We start from the raw sequence: 20,375 nt of genomic DNA, 5'->3' as shown, positions 1-20,375 counted from the left end.
TCAATATCATAGGTAAATAATTAGGAATTCTTCAATTTAATTTCATATTTACCATAAAGGGAAAAATAGTCATAATACTAAGTGGGTTTCTGATTGATTGGTATTCATGACATTCAAGTCGAATGAAGGTTCCTCAGCAGCCTTGGCTTGATTGGAAATTAATTTATTATTTAGATGGGGGAAGGTTGCATGTGTAATGGTCGTGATGGAGTACTTGAAAATGTATATATGTGATTTGTTGGTGACTTCTTTAAATGGAAACAAAACAATAATCTATGTTAGTTTCAAATTTCTCACAGCATGTGTTGGTTTCAAATTTCTCACAGCATGTGTTGGTTTCAAATTTCTAACAGCATGTCTACACATGCATGCAGTTTCTTTTGCCTATAAATTGAAAACTTGATAGTGATATGTAACAAGTTATATACTGAATTTCAGATTTGTATTGATTTTCATTTGTAGTGGGAGTAGGAATGTTAATTAAGTTTTTCACAATTTCGCATATGTTTCGATCGTTTCATTTTAACCCCTCCACCACCTCCACCTCCACCCCATAGGTACTATAAATACATGCAACCTTGTCTTCAAAACAACTTTGTCTTCAAAACATCAGGTAGAATTAGAAATGGAGTCAAAGTTAGTGCAAGTCATATTTTTCTTCTTGTTTCTCACAGTTTCATCCGCGTACACACCATTCCAATACTTTATGCATGTTCAGTTCTGGCCAGCTGCTGAATGCCAAGCTATAGGGGGGGTGAATAAATGCCACATCATGCAGCCATCTCATCTTCAGTTCACTATTCATGGTCTCTGGCCTGCGAAGATACCATCCTCTTCATCCCTTAACTGCAAGGGGGATGCCTTTAATGTGAATGGGGTAATTATTCACAAATTAACTCTCAATAATTAATATGCATGTGTGTCCCTACGTGTGTGTATGTATGTATATATATGTATCATTATATATCTCCCTGCATGTGTACCGTGTATGTACGTGTATTCTTAACTAGTTTTCTTCTTATGTTTTAATTAAATAATATATGTAGATGGATGATGCACTGAAAAAGGAGCTACTCAGTTCGTGGTGGGATTGGAAAAAAGGGAAGCATGTCGAATTCTGGCAACGAGAGTATGATAAGCACGGAAAGTGCTCCGACAATGTGTTCCCGAAGACCGAGTACTTCCGGAAGACCCTAGCGATGTACCATGATTTTGATATAGCTCAAATCCTGCAGAAGGCTAATATTGTACCCCAACCACTTCAGCCCAAGATGTCTTTGTACAAATTGTACTCCATCGATCAGATAACAAAGGCCATTGAGTCCGAAACCGGCAGACATTCCGTCAATATCAGATGCTATCAACAAGACCAGAAGAAGAGCAAGAATGAAAGTAAAACATTAATATATTTGGCCCAAGTCGCCCTCTGCTATGATAGATCTGGCAATAACAGAACTAACTGTGATCCAGACGAAACAACCAGCTGCAACTTTGCGAAAGCAGAACCGAAAACTGTACCAAGTATAGCCCACATAAAGCTCTGGTAACAACTGTAAGATCAATATAAATAAAGTCAGCGGAATAGAATAATCACAGTACCAAAAGTAACCACTAACCTGAAGAAGACATCTCTTGGAAACTAGGGATCTTCTGCAGCTCTCCTCACGCTCAATGAATGGGATCTGAGTATTCTTTAGTTTGCGTGATTGAGAGAGCGCATGGACTCCTTTTTTATACTGCACACGATAATGATTGATAAGGGCTCTTCCCATTATACAATCCTAATCAATCTAACCTTATCACCGAGAAAACCTATCATTCACATCCATTGTAAGTGTTTCAACACTATCGTGACTGTTTTAGCTGAAACCACTATTATACAAATTCCTTATCAACTTACAGCCTTAGTTAATTCCAATCTCTTATATCTTCATGTCTCCAAACTAAAGATGATCAAGTGTTCAGCTCTCATTAGAACTTACATTCTCCCACTAGAGTTAACGCTTGATTCAACAGTAGCTGGCCTTATGTGAAGTTATTCTTAAATGGCCACGAGATCAGCACCAACTTGAATCACGAATACAAGTTCAGGTCATTAATTAGTATTCATGAAGAACTAAAGGGTAACATGTTCAATTTGTTGAACAATATCCCCAGAATTCCATGTACAAAACTAACACATACAAGATGCAAAATTTTTGTGTAAAATGTGTCTGTAGATGTATAGTTTCTCACATCCTGCGCTTGGTCCCCTTAAGAATCGATACATCAATTCATCTTAATGTTTCATATTGAAACTCTTGGTTGTTTGTCCTACTGACAATCATAATATTGTCAAAACCAATATGCATAATAAAATATACGCATACTGTGATAACTAAAGTTGTGCATCTAGAGGGAAAGCTTCGAAACAACCACACAGCTTTTAAGACTTCATTAGTGGGGAAACCTTATCAATGAAGAAAACTTTATTAATACTTATTCATAAATACCAGTCAGGTGAACTAGTGACTGATAACAAACCACGTTAGAGGATTTACTTGTTCCCCCTAATTAACTTCATCAAAACTAGCTAACAGACCCATCTTTGCAACATGCTTCTTCAAAACCACAACCGGAACTACTTTGTTTAAAGGCTCTGCAACCATAAAACCGGTCTCCAAGTAATCAATCTTCACCAAACCTTCTCTCGAGCAATCAAATATTTGATATCTAAATTGCATGTTGCAGATAATCTTTTGTTGTTCTTGCTGAAGAAAATAGCTGCATTATTATCTCAATAAATTTGAATTGGTCTCGAAATAGAATCCACTACACTAAGTCCTGCAATGAAAATTTTCAACCATATAGCTTGATTGACAGTTTCACAACATGAGAGATATTCAGCCACCATGGTAGAGGCTGCCATTGTTGCCTGCTTCACACTTCTTCACGAAACTACACCACATGCCATAGTGAAATATAACCTGATGTAGACTTAAGGTCATCTGGACATCCAGCAAAACATGAATCACTATACCCTTTTAACGCAAGCTCATCAGTTTTCCTGTAAATAAGCATATGATCCTTGGTTCTTTGAAGGTACCTCAATACCCTCTTGGCTACATTCATGTGAGCCACCCCTGCGTCAGATTGAAACCTTCCAAGAACACTAATACTGAAAGCAAGATCAGGTCTTGTGCACACTTGTGCATACATCAAGCTTCCAACAAGAGAGGCATATGGTTTGCCTTCCATGTTTCTTCTTTCCAACTCACTCTTGGGACACTGCTCTTTGCTTAGTTTGTCACCCTTTGAAATTGGCATTTCAGTAATGCCACAAGAAGCCATGTTGACTCTTTTTAAAACCTTGTCGATGTAACCCTTTTAAGATAACCCCACCAATCCATGTAATGTAGTTAATAGCGGAAATAAGCAAATCACAAATACAATTAACCACTAACCTTGTGTAGCCATTGCAGCAGAAAAATGAGAGCTCTTCTACACTCAACACTATTGTATGCAATTAACAAACAATGGGGCTTGTTCTCTCTGTTTTGCGTAATCAATGTGAATGCAGGGACCTCTATTATATATCCTTAGTGGTGGTATTTGATTAGGTTACTTCCCATCATGTAATCCTAATCAATTTGTATAAACCAATATCCTTATCACCACAAACCAAAGTTATCATATCAGAATAGTTAAACCTATTCATACCAGGATTACTTTCAACTTTATATTAGATAAAAAAAACATTCCCTGATAGCTTTACAAGTCTAGTCTATCCCAATCTCTTATGACTTCAATCATTTAAGCACGTGATAAACTAAGTGTGTAGCTCTAATTAGATTACATTCTCCCACTACAGCCAACACTTGTGTTCACACATGCCACCATATAAGAAATCATACTTCAGCGTCCATGAGAATAGGAACAACAAAATCCCAGTAACAAGTTTCTGTCATATGCCAGCATTCATGAAGAACTAAAGGGAGTCATGTCTTTAAAACATAAACACTATCCCCTGAATCACTATCATGAAACTATCATACACATGAAACTCCAACAAGACATGAAAAATTAATACAACATGCATGCTCGAATGTTTCTGTAATGCACCTCGTATTATAATCCACCTTTAATAAAACTAGTAAACTAGTCTTCTTCATTGTCTCACATTGAGACCTATAAGTTGCCTTCTGTAATAACAATTAAATATAAATTGTTTTCGAAATAACACATTAAAAAAAAAGTATTGTATCATAACTATAAACTGCAAACATGGGAAACTTCTGCAACCAGCAGTTTATTACTTTATTAGCTAAGATAAACTGTAAACTTTAATGCATTTATCAAATAACTTAGGTTGAAAACAAGAACATAATGTAATCAAACCATAGGCTCCCACTAGTCGACGATATCAAGGCTCTCTAAAACCCTCATCTTCTGTATGTGTTTCTTAAAGACCACCACTGGAACTGGCTTGGTTAATGGATCAGCAATCATGGAAGATGTTTTCGTGTAATCTATTTTAACCAAGCCCTCTACCACCTTCTCACGAGCAACAAGGAACTTAATATCCAAATTTCTTGTAGCATTGGACCTTTTGTTATTTTTGGTAAAGAATATGGCTGCATTGTTGTCACAATAAAGTTGTATTGGCCTTGAGATCAAGTCGACTATTCTGAGACCTGTGATAAAATTCTTCAACCAGGCTCCTTGATTAATTGCTTCACAACAGGACAAGTACTCAGCCATTATTGTTGACGATGCCACTATATCTTGTTTAACACTCCTCCAAGAGATAGCTCCATCACCCATCATGAATACATAACCAGAAGTTGACTTCAAATCATCGGGACAACCTGCAACATCTGCATCACTATATCCTTCTACAACCAGTTGATCAGCAGTTCTTTTGTAGACTAACATGTGTGATTTAGTCCTCTGAAGGTACCTCAATACTCTCTTACCTACATTCCAATGTGCCTCATCAGCGTTGGACTGAAACCTCCCCAAAACACTAATTGTAAAAGCAAGATCAAGCCTTGTGCATACATTACGCTCCCAACTAGTGATGCATATGGCTTGTCTTGCATGGCTTCTTTCTCTAAGTTATTTGTAGGACACTGTTCTTTACTCAATTTGTCTCCCGTGGATATCGGCATTTCTGTAGTTCCACACATTGACATATTATATCTCTTCAACACTTTTTCTATATATCCCTTATGCGACAACCCTAGTAACCCTCATTTCCTGTCCCTTTTAATCTCGATACCGAAAACATATGCAGCCTCACCCAAATCATTCATTTCAAAATGGTTTTGCATGAAAGACTTGGTGTCATTTAAGAGACTCATTCTGCTCGCGGCCAATAAAATGTCATCTACGTAGACCACCAAAATAATAGAGTTGATCCTATTAATTTTCAAGTAAATGCATGCATCAAAGGGATTCTCAAAAAAACCATGCTTTCTTATTACTCGATGGAATTTTAAGTACCACTGCCTCGACATTTGCTTTAATCCATAAATGGATTTCTTCAATTTACAAACTAAGTGTCCTTTCCCTTCCTCCATAATGTCTTCTTCTAAACACCATTCAATAAGGCTGTTTTTACGTCCATTTGATGTAAAAGCAAGTCAAAATGCACCACCATTTTCATAATAACTCTGAATACATCCTTCATCGATACTGAACTGAATGTGTCTTTATAATCAACCCCTTCTCTTTGAGTAAATCACTTCGCAACTAGCCTCGCCTTATGCCTTTCGATGCTTCATTTCAAATCTCTTTTTGTCTTAAACACCCATTTACACTCTATCGGTTTGATGCCCTGAAATGGTTCTACTAATTCCCAAACATTGTTGTTTTCCATGGAACTCAACTCATTTTTCATTGCATCAATCCACTTGTCGGAGTTGCCACTAGTCATGGCTTCCTTGAATGAATTAGGTGTTGAATAAGAAGAGTATACAAGATAACTCTAATGATCCCAAGAAGAAGAAAATAGAGCACACTCTTAAAGAAAGCTCACAAAACAAACTAATTAGCAAAACTTTTCTTATTTAGCTCTAGGCTTTGTTTTTCCTTGGATGATATACAATGCTTGAGGACTTGGGTATTTATAGCAAACCAAATGAAAGCTACACCACACACTTACTTCACCTACAACATCCACCTACTTCACCTACAACCTCCACTTACTTCACCAACCTCACACACTTACTTCACCAACCTCACACACTTACTTCACCTACAACATCCACCTACTTCACCTACAATTGACATTGATTCTCAACACTCCCCCTCAATGTCAGCTCTCATTCTTTGCACTATGCTGAGCAGACAACGAAAATTTTCGAGCTTGCCTGTACTTAAACTTTTTGTGAACAAGTCCGCAACTTGATCATTCGTCTTGACCTGTCTCATCTCAATCTCTTCTTGTAGAACCTTTTCTCTGATAAAGTGGTAGTGCACTTCCACATGTTTAGTTCTTGCATGAAAGACTGGATTTTCCGCCAAGCGAATTGCCGATTGGTTATCACAGTACAATGGTACTGGATAATCTACTGGTTGATGTAGATCACTCATCAACTGTACCAGCCATGCATTCTCTTGAGCTGCCATTGCTGTTGCTCTATACTCTGCTTCCGTGGTTGACAAAGATACCGTTGGCTGTCTCTTGCTACACCAAGAGATGGTTCCAGAACCAAGCTTAAACACATACCCAGTTGTTGATCTCCTGGTGTCATGATCTCCCGCATAGTCAGCATCACAGTAACCAACTAACTTGCAGTCTTCACCTTTCTTGTACAAAAGACCATAGTCAATTGTACTCTTCACATATCTTAGTATTCGTCGAACTGCTTCCAAGTGAGGCTTCTTTGGATTTTGCATGTACCGACTCATCACACCAACTGCATAAGAAATGTCAGGTCGAGTCAAGGTTAAGTAGATCAGACTACCTACCAATTGTCGATACATCGTCGCATCTTCCAAATCTTTTCCTTCATGTGCACTCATTTTGACATTTGGCTCCATCGGCGTAGAGATTAGCTTGCATTCGAGCATTCCGAACCTCTTCAATAAATCTTTGGAATACTTCTGTTGACAGAGAAATATTCCTTCTTGTGTGCGATCAACCTCTAGACCAAGGAAATGCTTGAGTTGACCAAGTTCCTTCATCTGGAAACGGACTGATAAATTCTCCTTCGTCTGAAGAATTTCTGCCTCATCATCACCGGTTATGATTAAGTCATCCACATACACTAGCACAATAGCTAGCTTTCCTTCATTGGCTTTGACAAACAAGCTGGAATCTGCAGGTGTTACTGAATAACCACTTTGTGTTAGAAATTCAGCAATCTTACCATACCACGCCCTGGGTGCTTGTTTCAATCCATAGAGTGCTTTCCGTAGTTTACACACATATTCAGGATGATCTTGGTTCTGAAATCCCATTGGTTGGATCATGTAGATCTCCCGATCCAGCTCTCCATGAAGAAAAGCATTCTTCACATCCATCTGCCACAGATTCCAATCTTTGTTGGCTGCAAGTGCAAGTAAGACTCGTACTGTTGTAAGCTTCGCCATTGGACTAAACGTTTCATCATAGTCTAGTCCATACTGTTGAGAGAAACCACGAGCTACCAATCGTGCCTTGTACCTCTCGATTGACCCATCTGGACGACGCTTTATCTTGTAAACCCACTTGCAGGATATGGGTTTCACATCTCTTGACTTTGGCACGAGATCCCAAGTCTGATTTTGCTGAAGTGCATCAAGCTCTTCTTTCATAGTTGTCATCCACTCAGAACTCTGCGATGCTTCTTCGAACGTCTCAGGTTCTGTTGCAGTTGTTTCTTCAATTATGGCTGCATTGGCGTATTTAGGATTTTGCTTCCTGATTCTTGTTGACCTCCTTAGTTGTGATTGTGGAGTTAATACTTCCACTTCACTAGGTCTATCTTCTTTTGGTTGTTGATATATGTCAGCTTGGCAAGGGTTTTGGGGCACTGCTTGCTCAACATCATCACCATCAAGCGAATCTTCAGACTCATCAGGTCTCGACTGGATTCGAACAATTTGCTCCCCCATCTTTTGCTGCAACTTATCTTCTATCTCTCTTGAATCAGGCAACACTTCATTTTCTGAGCACCACCAAGAAGATGCTTCAGCATCCCATTCTTCATCCATAGCTAGATATGCTACGGCGTCCCAATCATCTTCATTTTTCTTCTCTAAGTTGGCGACGTTACTCTCTGCAGGCCTTTTGAACCAGCAATCCTTCGCCATGTGACCATTCTTTCCACAATTGTAACATTTGCCCTCAAATCTTTTATTATTCTGGGACTGACCACGGTTGCCGTGATACTTCGGAGCTCCCCCTGGCCGAGAACTCCCTCCTCCTTGATGACCTTTTTCCTTGTCACCATTTCTTTTAGATCCACCACCAGCACGCTGCTTAAAGCTGCCTTTACTTTTGGTGTAGAGCGCTTCCTCCTCACCTTTTAACGAGACCCCTCCCATCTGCTTTGCCAAAGCTTCTTGATCGGCAAGCAAATTCTCAAACTCAACAAGCGATGGTTGTGTCGGCCATCCTTGTATAGCGGCAATGAACCCTCGATATTCGGGTCTCAAACCATGGATAATTATTCTCTTCATCCTGGTTTCCCCAATAGGAGCTGTTGGATCTAATTCTGAAATTTCGCGGCATATCGACTTCACCTTGTGAAAGTACTGGGCAATCGTCATGTCGCGTTGTACCATCAATAGCAGCTCATTCTCGAGAAGTTGCAATTTTGTATCGTTCCTCTTCGAAAAGAGTGTAACAAAAGTGTCTCATGCTTCCTTTGGCGTTTTAGCATCCCGAATGTGCTCCAACATTTCTTCTTCTATTGTGGTCTTTAAGGCAAACATTGATTTGCCTGCTTTAATTTTCCACTTCCGCAAGACGCCGTTAACATCTTCCGCTGCCGGTTGTGTAACTTCACTACCACCGACAACCTCCCACAAGTCTTGACCTTGAAGGTAAGACTCTATACACGTTGCCCACGTGTTATAGTTTTGGTTGTTGAGCTTCTTGATTCCTCCAACAACTTGAAGATCACCCATCGTATCGGCAAGACTTTGACTACACCGAACAAGCTTGAGTGACTACCGTGCAGAGTAATACACTACTCTCGACACAAAGAAGCTCCCTCTCAAGGTTTGTGATAACCCCAGCAATAATCTCAAGAAATTTTTTCTGATGTGGAAGATCAGTCAAAACTGCAACCACAGAGCATACTCGGAATTTCAAGAGACTTTACAACCAATGCTCTACCAAGAACGATCCCTGACCGACTTGGCTCTGATACCAATTGTTGAATAAGAAGAGTATACAAGATAACTCTAATGATCCCAAGAAGAAGAAAATAGAGCACACTCTTAAAGAAAGCTCACAAAACAAACTAATTAGCAAAACTTTTCTTATTTAGCTCTAGGCTTTGTTTTTCCTTGGATGATATACAATGCTTGAGGACTTGGGTATTTATAGCAAACCAAATGAAAGCTACACCACACACTTACTTCACCTACAACATCCACCTACTTCACCTACAACCTCCACTTACTTCACCAACCTCACACACTTACTTCACCAACCTCACACACTTACTTCACCTACAACATCCACCTACTTCACCTACAATTGACATTGATTCTCAACATTAGGGTCTTCGAATTTTGACAAGTGTGATTCACTTTCGGCAAAATAAACAAAATCTTCTAGAGTGCTAGACTTTCTTACCTAGTTGATTTTCTCAATGGAATAGTAGGTTGTTGCATTAATGTTTGTGCTTGTTGTATGATTGGTTGTGCATGCTGCATGATTGATTGTGCTTCATTGGTGACATCTGCATGCACTTCAATCTCATTTTGAACCTCTACATTTTCACCTTATTCATAATTATTGTGTGGTTGATCTTCATGGTTGTCATCAACATTACTATCAGTCATTTGCCCAAGAATATCAACCACGATAATCATTTTATTATGATCTTCAATCTCTGCCCGATTCTTGATAACCACATCTTTTCCTTCCTCGAACATGAACTTGTTTGGATTGGAAGTAAAGTCATCATTACCTTGAGTGTGTTCCAAGAAGATTGCCCTTGCAGTTTCAACGAATTTCATGCTGTAATTAGGGAAATAAAATCTATGACCCTTGGATCTGTCTGCATAACACACGAAGTAACAGCTGATGGCCTTGGAATCTAATTTCTTACCATTAGGATTGTAGATCTTTGCCTTTGCTTGGCAACCCCAGACATGAATGTGTTTTAAACTAAAGCTTTCTCCCAGCCCATAACTCGAAAGAAGTCTCTTCCACAGCTTTGCTAGGAACCCTATTAAGAATGTAACTCGTTGTCTTCAGTGCCTTACCCCACAAAAAATCTGGGAGTTTTACCTTGCTTATCATGCTTCGAACCATGTCAAAAGTGTTCTATTTCTTCTTTCCGCCACCCTGTTTTGCTCGGGAGTTCCTGGAGTGGTATGTTATGTTAGACCTAGTCATGTTAAGGAATCTGCTGCTCCACCAACTGCCGAATCTGCTCCATCAACTGCTGCTCCACCAACTGCACAATTAGGAGACAACCTGGACAGCAGACCTCATGTGCTCTGATGTGTTGCATCATGGGCACGTGGCTGCAATATTCCTGACAGCAGCATGGGCAGCAAGCATGTGTCTTTAGTTATATTCCCGACAGCAGCATGGGCAGCAAGCATGTATCTTTAGTTTATTGCATGTGTGTGTGTGTAAGATGTATATAAAACATCTGAGTGTTATTACAAGATTAATAGTGAAAATATATCATTTCTACATGGTACACAGAGCTCTCTAAGTCCAACGACATCGATCCAATTTTTTTTTTTTTTTTTTCCGCCCACTACCTTTCATTATGTCGTCTGACACTAGCAGCAACAACACCACCACCACTACCATCAATCCAACCATCCCGTTTTCCTCCGCCATGACCACCATCGTCAACATCAAACTCGATCGAACTAACTACCCATTGTGGTTAGCCCAGATTCTTCCTATCTTGAGGAGTCGTGATCTAATGGGGTACGTAGATGGCTCCTGTGTTTGTCCTCCTATGAATCTTCCTGGAAATACTGCAGTCAATCCGTCGTACACTACCTGGACGCAACATGATCAAATGATCCTCAGTTGGATCAATGGCTCGCTCACAGCTTCTGTGTTGTCAACTGTGGCAAGCAAGCGCACGTCTCGAGCAACTTGGGAAGCTTTGGAGCAGCGCTATGCATCATCCTCTCAGAATCGAATTCTGTTTCTGCGCAACGAACTGTTGCAAACCAAAAAAGGTGACCTTTCAATTGCTGATTTTCTTGACAAGATGAATTCTATTTCTGACAACCTAGCCCTAGCTGGCAAACCAGTTGAAGAGGATGAGCTTGTTCAGATTATTCTCAATAATCTTGGACCTGCTTTTGAAATGACCGTGAATGCCGCACAAGCACGTGATTCTCCTATCACGTATCCCACTCTGGAGTCTCTCCTTCTCACCACTGAGAGAAGGATGGCGGAGCAAACTGTTCAGGTGACAGACACTGCTCCCGTTAATGTGTATGTGGCTGCAAGAGGACGTGGTGGACGTCTTCGAGGTACTGGACGAGGCGCTGGACCGTCCAACCGTGGTTCCTCTGTAAATCAGAGAGGGTTTGTTTCTCGCAACAACAATGCCCACAGACAACAATCCGCTGCAAGGTCTGTTTCCTATGGTGGTCGTATAACCTGTCAAATCTGTGGAAGAGAAGGGCATCCCGCCCTTGATTGCTATCATCGCATGAATGCAGCCTACGAAGGTCGTATTCCAACCAACCGTCTAACAGCTATGGCTTCATCTCCAACCACACTGAATCGTCAGCAAAATGGCTCCTGGTTACTTGATACTGGGGCAAACGCCCATATTACTCCTGAGCTACAGAACCTTGTCAATCCCAAGGAGTATAATGGTAATGAAAACATTGGTGGAGTAGGTAATGATACTGGTCTGTCTATTGCACATTCTGGTTCAAATCAAATCATGACTGACTCTTGCTCATTTAAACTTAACAACATATTACATTGTCCTTCGGCCTCCACCAGTATAATTTCTGCCCATCGTTTTACACTTGACAATAGCTGTTATATACTAATCTTTCCACATTTCTTTCTTGTTAAGGACCTCAAGACCCGGAGGACGCTTTTCCGAGGGAAGTGTGAGAATGGGTTATACCCATTTCCTAATGGCGGTGGATCATCCAATCATCCCGTTCTAGCGTGTTTAGGAGTCCGAGTGTCTGCACAGAAATGGCATGATCGTTTGGGCCATTCTGCGTCTAAAATAATCAAAATTTTAATTTCCAATAATCAAGTGCCAATTAGTGGCACCTCTGCTGTACGTTTCTGTCATTCGTGTCCATTAGGTAAGAGTACCAAATTGCCGTTTCAAGTTTCAGAATCTGTTTCGCAATTCCCTTTAGATCTTTTACATTCGGATGTTTGGTGTTCACCCGTTATTTCAAATGAAGGATATCGTTATTACTTATTGTTTGTTGATGATTTTTCCAAATATTCTTGGATTTTTCCTATGAAAAATAAGTCTGAGGTGTTCCAAATATTTCTTAAATTCAAAACCAAGGTTGAAAACATGTTTCAGCGTTCTATCAAGCTTCTCCAATGTGATGAAGGAGGAGAGTATAAGAGTAATGTTTTTCGAGATTTTTTAGATAAACATGGCATCTCACAAAGGTTTTCTTGTCCCAAACACCCAGAACAAAATGGTCTTGCAGAAAGGAAACATCGTCATATTGTCGAAACTGCCATAGTCATGTTGTCTCATGCTGGTGTTCCCTCAAACTTTTGGCCTGATGCGTGTCAAACAGCCACCTATATCATCAATAGGTTGCCTACTCGTGTTCTGTCGAATAAGTCACCTTATGAAAAATTGTTTACAAGAACACCAAAATATGATTTTTTTAAAGTCTTTGGGTGTAGGTGTTTCCCGTGGCTGAGACCCTACACACAACACAAACTTGAGGCTAAGTCCAAATCCTGTGTTTTCTTAGGTTATTCGCTAGACCATCAGGGGTACAAATGTTTGGATGTATCTACAGGACGAGTTTACTTGTCTCGCCATGTCCTCTTTGATGAGGACTCTTTTCCATTCAAGGATATCACACTTCGAAAGGAAAGCGTCCATGCCACAGGTATTTCTCCTTCATCTGATCTCTTATTTGTTTTCCCTTCCTTATCTCCATCACACTCCCCAGTCATCGCCTCTCCTAGCACTGCCCAACTTCTTTCCCATGACCCTCCCCCAACAAATATAACTTCTTCTGTGGATTCCATAGCAAACCCTAGTGTGCCTGCAATCCCTAACACTCCTCCTGTTCTCAACCCTGATATTGTACCTTTAGAAATGCCAAATGAGCAAGAAATTATCAGTGAACCTGAACAGCAATCGGACCTTGGTTGTGCACCTAATCCCGTACATCACATGCAAACACGCTCCAAAGCTGGCATCCAGAAACCTAATCCCAAATATGCTTTGCATGTCGTCACCACTGTTACACCTGTTGAACCTACGTCCTTTAGTCAAGCCGTGAAACAACAGGAATGGCGAAATGCTATGGTCACAGAATTTAATGCCTTACAGCGTTCTGGGACGTGGAATCTTGTTCCCTACAAACCTCATATGAATTTGCTCCCAAACAAGTGGGTTTATAAGATTAAACGACATGCAAACGGCTCCATCGACCGATATAAGGCACGGCTAGTTGCCAATGGGTTTCATCAGCAGCACGGCGTGGATTATGGCGAAACGTTCAGTCCAGTGGTCAAGCACAGTACCATTCGATTAGTACTTAGTCTTGCAGTCTCAAATCGATGGCCAGTTCGTCAACTTGACGTTCAGAATGCCTTTTTACACGGGTATCTAGCGGAGGAGGTGTATATGAGGCAGCCTGTTGGGTTTGTTGATTCCCAATACCCACATCATGTATGCAAGTTACAACGGAGCTTGTACGGTTTGAAACAAGCACCGAGAGCTTGGTTTCAACGTTTCTCGGACTTCCTGCTTCAGTTGGGTTTTCAGGAATCTAAGTGTGATTATTCGTTGTTTGTCTTCAAGCAACAAGGTGTTTATTTACTTCTGTTGATTTATGTCGATGATATATTACTTACAGGCAATCATCCACGGCAAATGCATCGTTTAATCCAGCAGCTACGCACATTATTTTCAATGAAAGACTTGGGGCCTCTCCACTATTTTCTGGGTGTGGAAGTCTCCTATTCGCATAATCTGATGCATTTTAGTCAAGCAAAGTATGCATTGGATCTTTTGAAGCGGACCAATTTTCTTGATGCCAAGCCTATCTCAACGCCCGTCTGTGCAGGTCAGAAACTCAGTCTACATGAGGGTGATCCATATCCTGATCCTTACACTTACAGAAGTGTCGTGGGGGCCTTACAGTACCTTACGATCACACGTCCTGATCTTTCATATGCCGTTAATCAAGTGTGTCAGTTCATGCATGCTCCTACTACAACCCACTGGACGGCTGTGAAACGCATTTTACGGTACGTTAAATCTACGTACGCACAAGGTTTGTTGTACAAACCTGGCAGTATGCAGCTCAGTGCGTTCTCAGATGCAGACTACGCAGGAGATCCTGATACGCGCCATTCTACGGGAGGTTATGGTATATATTTGGGTTCGAACCTCATCTCCTGGAGTTCCAAGAAACAAAAGACGGTCTCCCGATCCAGCACCGAGGCTGAGTATAGGCAACTGGCCTATACAACAGCAGAGATTTCTTGGCTACGCTCTTTGTTTCGTGATTTACAGTTGCCTTTTCTTCGTCCACAACTATGGTGTGATAACATTTCATCGATAGCTTTGGCATCCAATCCTGTTTTCCATTCCCGCACGAAACACCTCGAGGTTGACTATCATTTCGTACGTGAAAAAGTGGTGCGTGGTGAGCTTATTGTCAACTTTATTTGTTCACAAGATCAAGTGGCTGATTTATTCACCAAAGGTTTGTCGTCATCAAGGTTCAAGACTCTGGTTTCCAAGCTTCCAGTTGTGTCCCGTCCTCTCAGCTTGCGGGGGGATGTTAGACCTAGTCATGTTAAGGAATCTGCTGCTCCACCAACTGCCGAATCTGCTCCATCAACTGCTGCTCCACCAACTGCACAATTAGGAGACAACCTGGACAGCAGACCTCATGTGCTCTGATGTGTTGCATCATGGGCACGTGGCTGCAATATTCCTGACAGCAGCATGGGCAGCAAGCATGTGTCTTTAGTTATATTCCCGACAGCAGCATGGGCAGCAAGCATGTATCTTTAGTTTATTGCATGTGTGTGTGTGTAAGATGTATATAAAACATCTGAGTGTTATTACAAGATTAATAGTGAAAATATATCATTTCTACATGTTAAGCAACAATACCAAGATTTTGCAAGAAAGAAGCAAAAGGACCTGGATGTCTACCTGTTTGATCATACTTTCTATAGTACTCACCTCCCCTATCAGACCTTACAACCTTAATCTTTCTTCCCAATTGGTTTTCAACTTCCTTTTTGTAAATTTCAAAAACTTCTAGGGTTTTAGATTTTTCAGATTTAAATAAACATAACAAAATCTTGAAAAATCATCAATTAAAGTGATAAAATATTTATTTCCTTCAATAATTTGTGTTGGAAAAGGACCACAAATGTCCCTATGAATGAGTTCCAAAAGTTGTTTGCTTCATGTGGAACCTTCCTTCCTAGACTTAGCGAATTTTCCTTTGATGCACTCCACACAAATATCAAAATCATTAAAATTTAATGGAGGCAAGATTTCATCTTTCACCAAGAGTTCCATCCTTGGTTTTGAAATATGACAAAGCCTTTTATGCAATAAGTTCGACGACTAAAGTGATTTTGTTTCTTTGCTCTCAGTATTTAAGATAACTTGATTATACTTAAGTGAACATTGAAACATGCCATCAACCAAAAATCCGGTACCAATATGGGAAGAATTTATAAAAAATATTGAAGCCAAACTTATTCATTGTAAAATAAAACCCTAACAAAACTAATCTTGAAACTGAAACAAGTTTCCTTCTCATCGAAGGTACATAAACGACGTTTTCCAAATCTAATTGAAAACCAAAATCCAAATTTAGCCTAACTGTGCCTAGAGCCTTGACTTCGACCCTTCTCCCATTGCCAATGAATACCTTGACTTCATCTTTATTTGGAATTCTCATTGTTATGAAGTCCTGTAATAAGTTTGTAACATGAATGGAAGAGCTAGAGTCAAGCCACCAAGCACTACTAGGTATATCAATCAAATTACTTTCAAAACAAGCAAAAACCTTTTTACCCTTTTTAGCTTTTTGTTTAGCAAGCCATGCTTTATATTTAGGACAACTCCTTTTCATATGGCCGACCTTTTTACAAAAGTAACATTTGAAAACCAAAAGTCTGTTAGGTTTAAAAACCCTTTTGGAAGACGAGTGAACATTTCTAGTATGATCTTTCCTGATGGCATCCGAGTTTGATGCCTTGACATCTCTATTGCTGCTTTGAACAAAATTAACCATTTCATCCTTTTGTAAGACACTTTGAGTTTAGTATATGTATCAGGGAGTGAATTCATAATAACGTGCACAAGGAAAGTTTCAAATATGGGTACCTCTAGTGTTTTCAGTTTTCCAGCAACATCAATCATTTTCAGAATATACTCATACACACTCTCAACACCATCATACCTCATGGTTGTCAATAAATTCATAAGGTTCCTAGTTTCACTCTTGTCTGACTCATTGTACCTTTCTTCAATGGATTTCAAGAAGTCATATGCATTTGATGTCTTTGGAAAACTACCACGCACCACTTCGATCATTGATCTCTTAATAATCATCAAGCAAATCCTGTTGCACCTTTCCCATTTCTCATGCTTGGATATCTGGCTTGCTCTGCTTCATTCAGTGGGCACCGATAGTTCCTCAGTTCTTAGTGCTAGATCCCAGTCCATCACACCAAGCACTATCTCCAAATCTTGCTTCCACTTTTTGTAATTAACTCCAGTTAGGGGTTCCATTAAAGGATGTATGAGACTGTTCTAAAATTAACACTTTAGGTATGACTCTGGAACGAAAAAATCTTTATGTACCAAATGTTGAAAACCATAAAACTTGAGGGTAGTAAACTGATATTTACCCAAAATATAGATACAATGAATGCATATCTCAATACATTAAAATTGACATGATTCAGATCTACTCTAAGAAATGCAAATATTATACATTTTTTTTTTCAAATAATGTATCTTTACAGTATAATGCAGGCTAAAATCAAGGCATAATCCACATTATGCCATGTTGACACGATGTGACAGAAGAACTGAACTCGGCTAAAATCAAATAACATGTTCCATGAGGCCCACAAAGAAAGCAATGGATGATATTAGGTGGGCCCAACTTTTGAGTTAGAGGGTTCAAGAAACGCATCTCTCACACTCGGTCTATCATCACGGTTGTAGAGCAGAACACAAAACCAACAGTGCGGCCTCCATCGACTCCTTCTCCGGCGGGCGTCTCTTTCGTCTCCGGTAATTTCTGCAACAATTAATTAAAATCTTTACTTACTAATCCTAATCAGTTTCTCTGGTGATGATATGCACACACGCAGATCAGGACGTATGTAATTGGACCTTGCTTCCGAGAATTAATCAAAGATTTGATCTAAAATCTGAATCAGTTTACTGTTTGTGATTTTTTCTTCTTAGAAATCTTAATTAAAAAGTCTTCATAATTTGTTGTTTATCGTTAGAGGGAGAGCGCGAGGAGGCAAAATGAAAATGGGACAAGATATGTTGGTGAAAATCCTACTAACTCTGCCTCCCAAAACTCTGATGCGATTCAAATGTGTCTCTAAATGGTGGTCTGCTCTCATCAACAATCCGGGTTTCGTGTCAAATCACCTCTCCAACTCCGCGAACAACAATCTCACCACTCTCCACGTCTTTTTGGCGCGATTAGTAGTGCAGCGGCAGCATGAGGAGGAGGAGGAGGAGAACCCCAAGTGTAACAGCACCACTAAGAAGGGGGAGACTGAAGAAGTATTATCAATTCTTGAGTTTTGCAGAGACGATGATAATACTGATGACGAGCATAGCAATAGCTGCTCTCTTGTTGGTGTCCAGGACATCATTATTCCTCAATCTTTGATTCAAAATATCGGAGTGCCGGAACAACAATTTCGTATCCACGGCCACTGCAATGGCATTGTTTTACTATCTAGTGAGAGTGGCCTAGTTTTATGCAATCCCGGAATTGGAGAATTCAATCGTATTCCTGATGAGCCATGCCTTCCAATGTGGCCCTTGCACCAGCCGGATGATTACGATGGGCAAGACCATCTCGAAACTGGTTTTCATACTGGATTTGGCTATGATCCCATGTCTAACGAGTACAAAGTTGTGACCTTTACTACTTATTTTCAAGAGGGATATGAAAACCGCCGGAGATTTCTTAGTCGGCACAGAGCAGTAGTATACACCATGGGTTGTGATTTTTGGGAAGAGATCAACACAGATTCTTTAGAAACCGAAACTACTTTGTTTTGGCCTAAGGATTTCCAGATGTCCTTCAAGGGAATGTGTTATTGGCTGGGAATTGAGCAAGATAAGGAATTATTTCCATTTGACGCAGTTGAGCATCGATTCCATGCTAATGGGAAATTGATCATTTCCTTCGATACAAGTCGTGAGGTATTTCACGGTATACCCTTACCATCTGAGCTCCAACAGTTTGTCCGGTCGAATCACCTCTATTTGAAGCTTACTGTTTGGAATGAATCAGTTGCTTTTTTTGCCCTTAGTGTGGACCATCGTCGATATCCTGAACCTTATGAAATGTGGGTGATGGATGATGACTTTAAGGGTGCTTGGACAAAACACTTGACCATTGAGGGCACAGATGATCAGATACGTAGGTCTGGTCCTGTGGCGTTGTGGGGCGATGAGTGGCTTATGGTTGACAGTGATGGACACGTAGTTTTCTTTAATCTTTGTACCAAAAAGCTTAAGCATATTCCCATTGAAACAGAAGATGAAGATAGTATTATTGTTTATGTGAATAGCATAGTTTCGGTCATGGGACGCAGCCACAAGCTTAAGAGCATAGAGAATACTTGCTCAGATAAAGATGAAGATGCGATGGTGGTGGTAGACGGGAAGAGGGAAAGTTGCCGGAGGTTGTACTCGTATTCGGTTTGGGCCATTCCACCGGCTGATGTTTCCCATAGAATCAAGAAGGTGATGGAGGGCCTCCAGGCAGAGTTTGGTGGGCCGGAGATCGAACCTCACATCCCCATCCTGGGATCCATCCAGATGATGAGTCGTGAGGATGCCCTTAACAAGTTTAGATTTGCTCCTATGGATGACATCGTTGCTAAAGTTGATCGGGTGGTTACTAAGAATTACTATCACCAGTGTGTTTCATTATTGATGGATCGAGAGGTATATATTTTCTCGATCACTTGTTAATACATATTGATTTTCTTGATGTTTTGTTTTGTTCTGTTTTGTTTCCTTTTCATCTTTCTCGTTTTGGTTTGAGCTTGAATAGACTCACTTATCATTACACCTTCTTTTCTTAGTTGTTTGAAAATGCCCAAAGTTGGAGCTACCATTTCGGTTTCTACAACAGTAAGTTGTTGTTTACAGTGACTTAATTTCTTAAAGTGTTGACGGGAATGTACGTATGTAATCTGCGTGTCTGCAATATTTGATGCAGGTTCTATGCCATATTTGAGTCTCCTCTACGGGAAGTTGACGGAAGAAGAAAGGAAAAAAGCTGGAGAAATGGTTAATATTCTCGACGAGAGCATTACTAGCTTGACCTTCCCCATAACTCACTTTGCATTGTATGAAATAGACTACGATGACAGATCTCTGAAATCTTGGACCAAGATTGCTGAAATCGGTCGTTAGACAAGCTCTCCGGTTGCATGTATATGCATAGCACTTGGCACACTACAAAAAATATGGGCACTGCACGCATCAAATTCTTTGTGCCCTTTGAGGCCAAAGAGCACCAACATATGTGCTTGTAGACAAATAGCAACAATGTAGCAACAATAATTTTATGTGTGCCCTTTATGAGTGTGTCCTTTGGCCAAAGGGCACAATATAGTTGTTTGTGTTATTAAGGCAAAGCATTATAGAGCCTAACTAGAAATTTGTACCCGCGCGGTGCTGCGGGATTTAAAATTATATGAGATATTTTATAGCTTCAATTTTCATAAATAATGTTGAGTGAAAACAGAGAACTACGAATGG

The 20,375-nt window shown here is 40.2% G+C and overlaps 3 protein-coding genes across 3 annotated transcripts; 2 read left to right on the top strand and 1 right to left on the bottom strand.

Annotated features, from left to right (window-relative positions):
- The first annotated feature begins 577 nt into the window (after positions 1–577).
- Positions 578–1,547, top strand: LOC137731980 (ribonuclease S-7-like). The gene is made up of 2 exons (XM_068471257.1): positions 578–877; positions 1,047–1,547. Exons 1-2 carry the CDS (start codon positions 626–628, stop codon positions 1,545–1,547), a joined length of 753 nt encoding a protein of 250 aa, XP_068327358.1. The 5' UTR covers positions 578–625.
- A 1,002-nt stretch (positions 1,548–2,549) lies between these two features.
- On the bottom strand, positions 2,550–3,330 carry LOC137741516 (secreted RxLR effector protein 161-like). The gene is made up of 2 exons (XM_068481245.1): positions 2,967–3,330; positions 2,550–2,638 (listed from the first exon to the last, which is right to left on the bottom strand). The coding sequence occupies exons 1-2, from the start codon at positions 3,328–3,330 to the stop codon at positions 2,550–2,552; spliced, it is 453 nt and encodes a 150-aa protein (XP_068337346.1).
- Positions 3,331–17,445: 14,115 nt separating this feature from the next.
- LOC137736783 (F-box/kelch-repeat protein At3g06240-like) lies at positions 17,446–20,292 on the top strand. The gene is made up of 4 exons (XM_068476052.1): positions 17,446–17,642; positions 17,864–19,553; positions 19,694–19,742; positions 19,831–20,292. The coding sequence occupies exons 2-4, from the start codon at positions 17,886–17,888 to the stop codon at positions 20,025–20,027; spliced, it is 1,914 nt and encodes a 637-aa protein (XP_068332153.1). The 5' UTR covers positions 17,446–17,642; positions 17,864–17,885; the 3' UTR covers positions 20,028–20,292.
- Positions 20,293–20,375: the final 83 nt, after the last annotated feature.

This window comes from Pyrus communis, chromosome 1 (genome assembly GCF_963583255.1).
Source record: "Pyrus communis chromosome 1, drPyrComm1.1, whole genome shotgun sequence".
In the NCBI taxonomy this organism is placed as follows: Eukaryota; Viridiplantae; Streptophyta; class Magnoliopsida; order Rosales; family Rosaceae; genus Pyrus; species Pyrus communis.
Note: the sequence above shows the minus strand (reverse complement) of the source record. Positions and strands in the feature narration are given on the sequence as shown.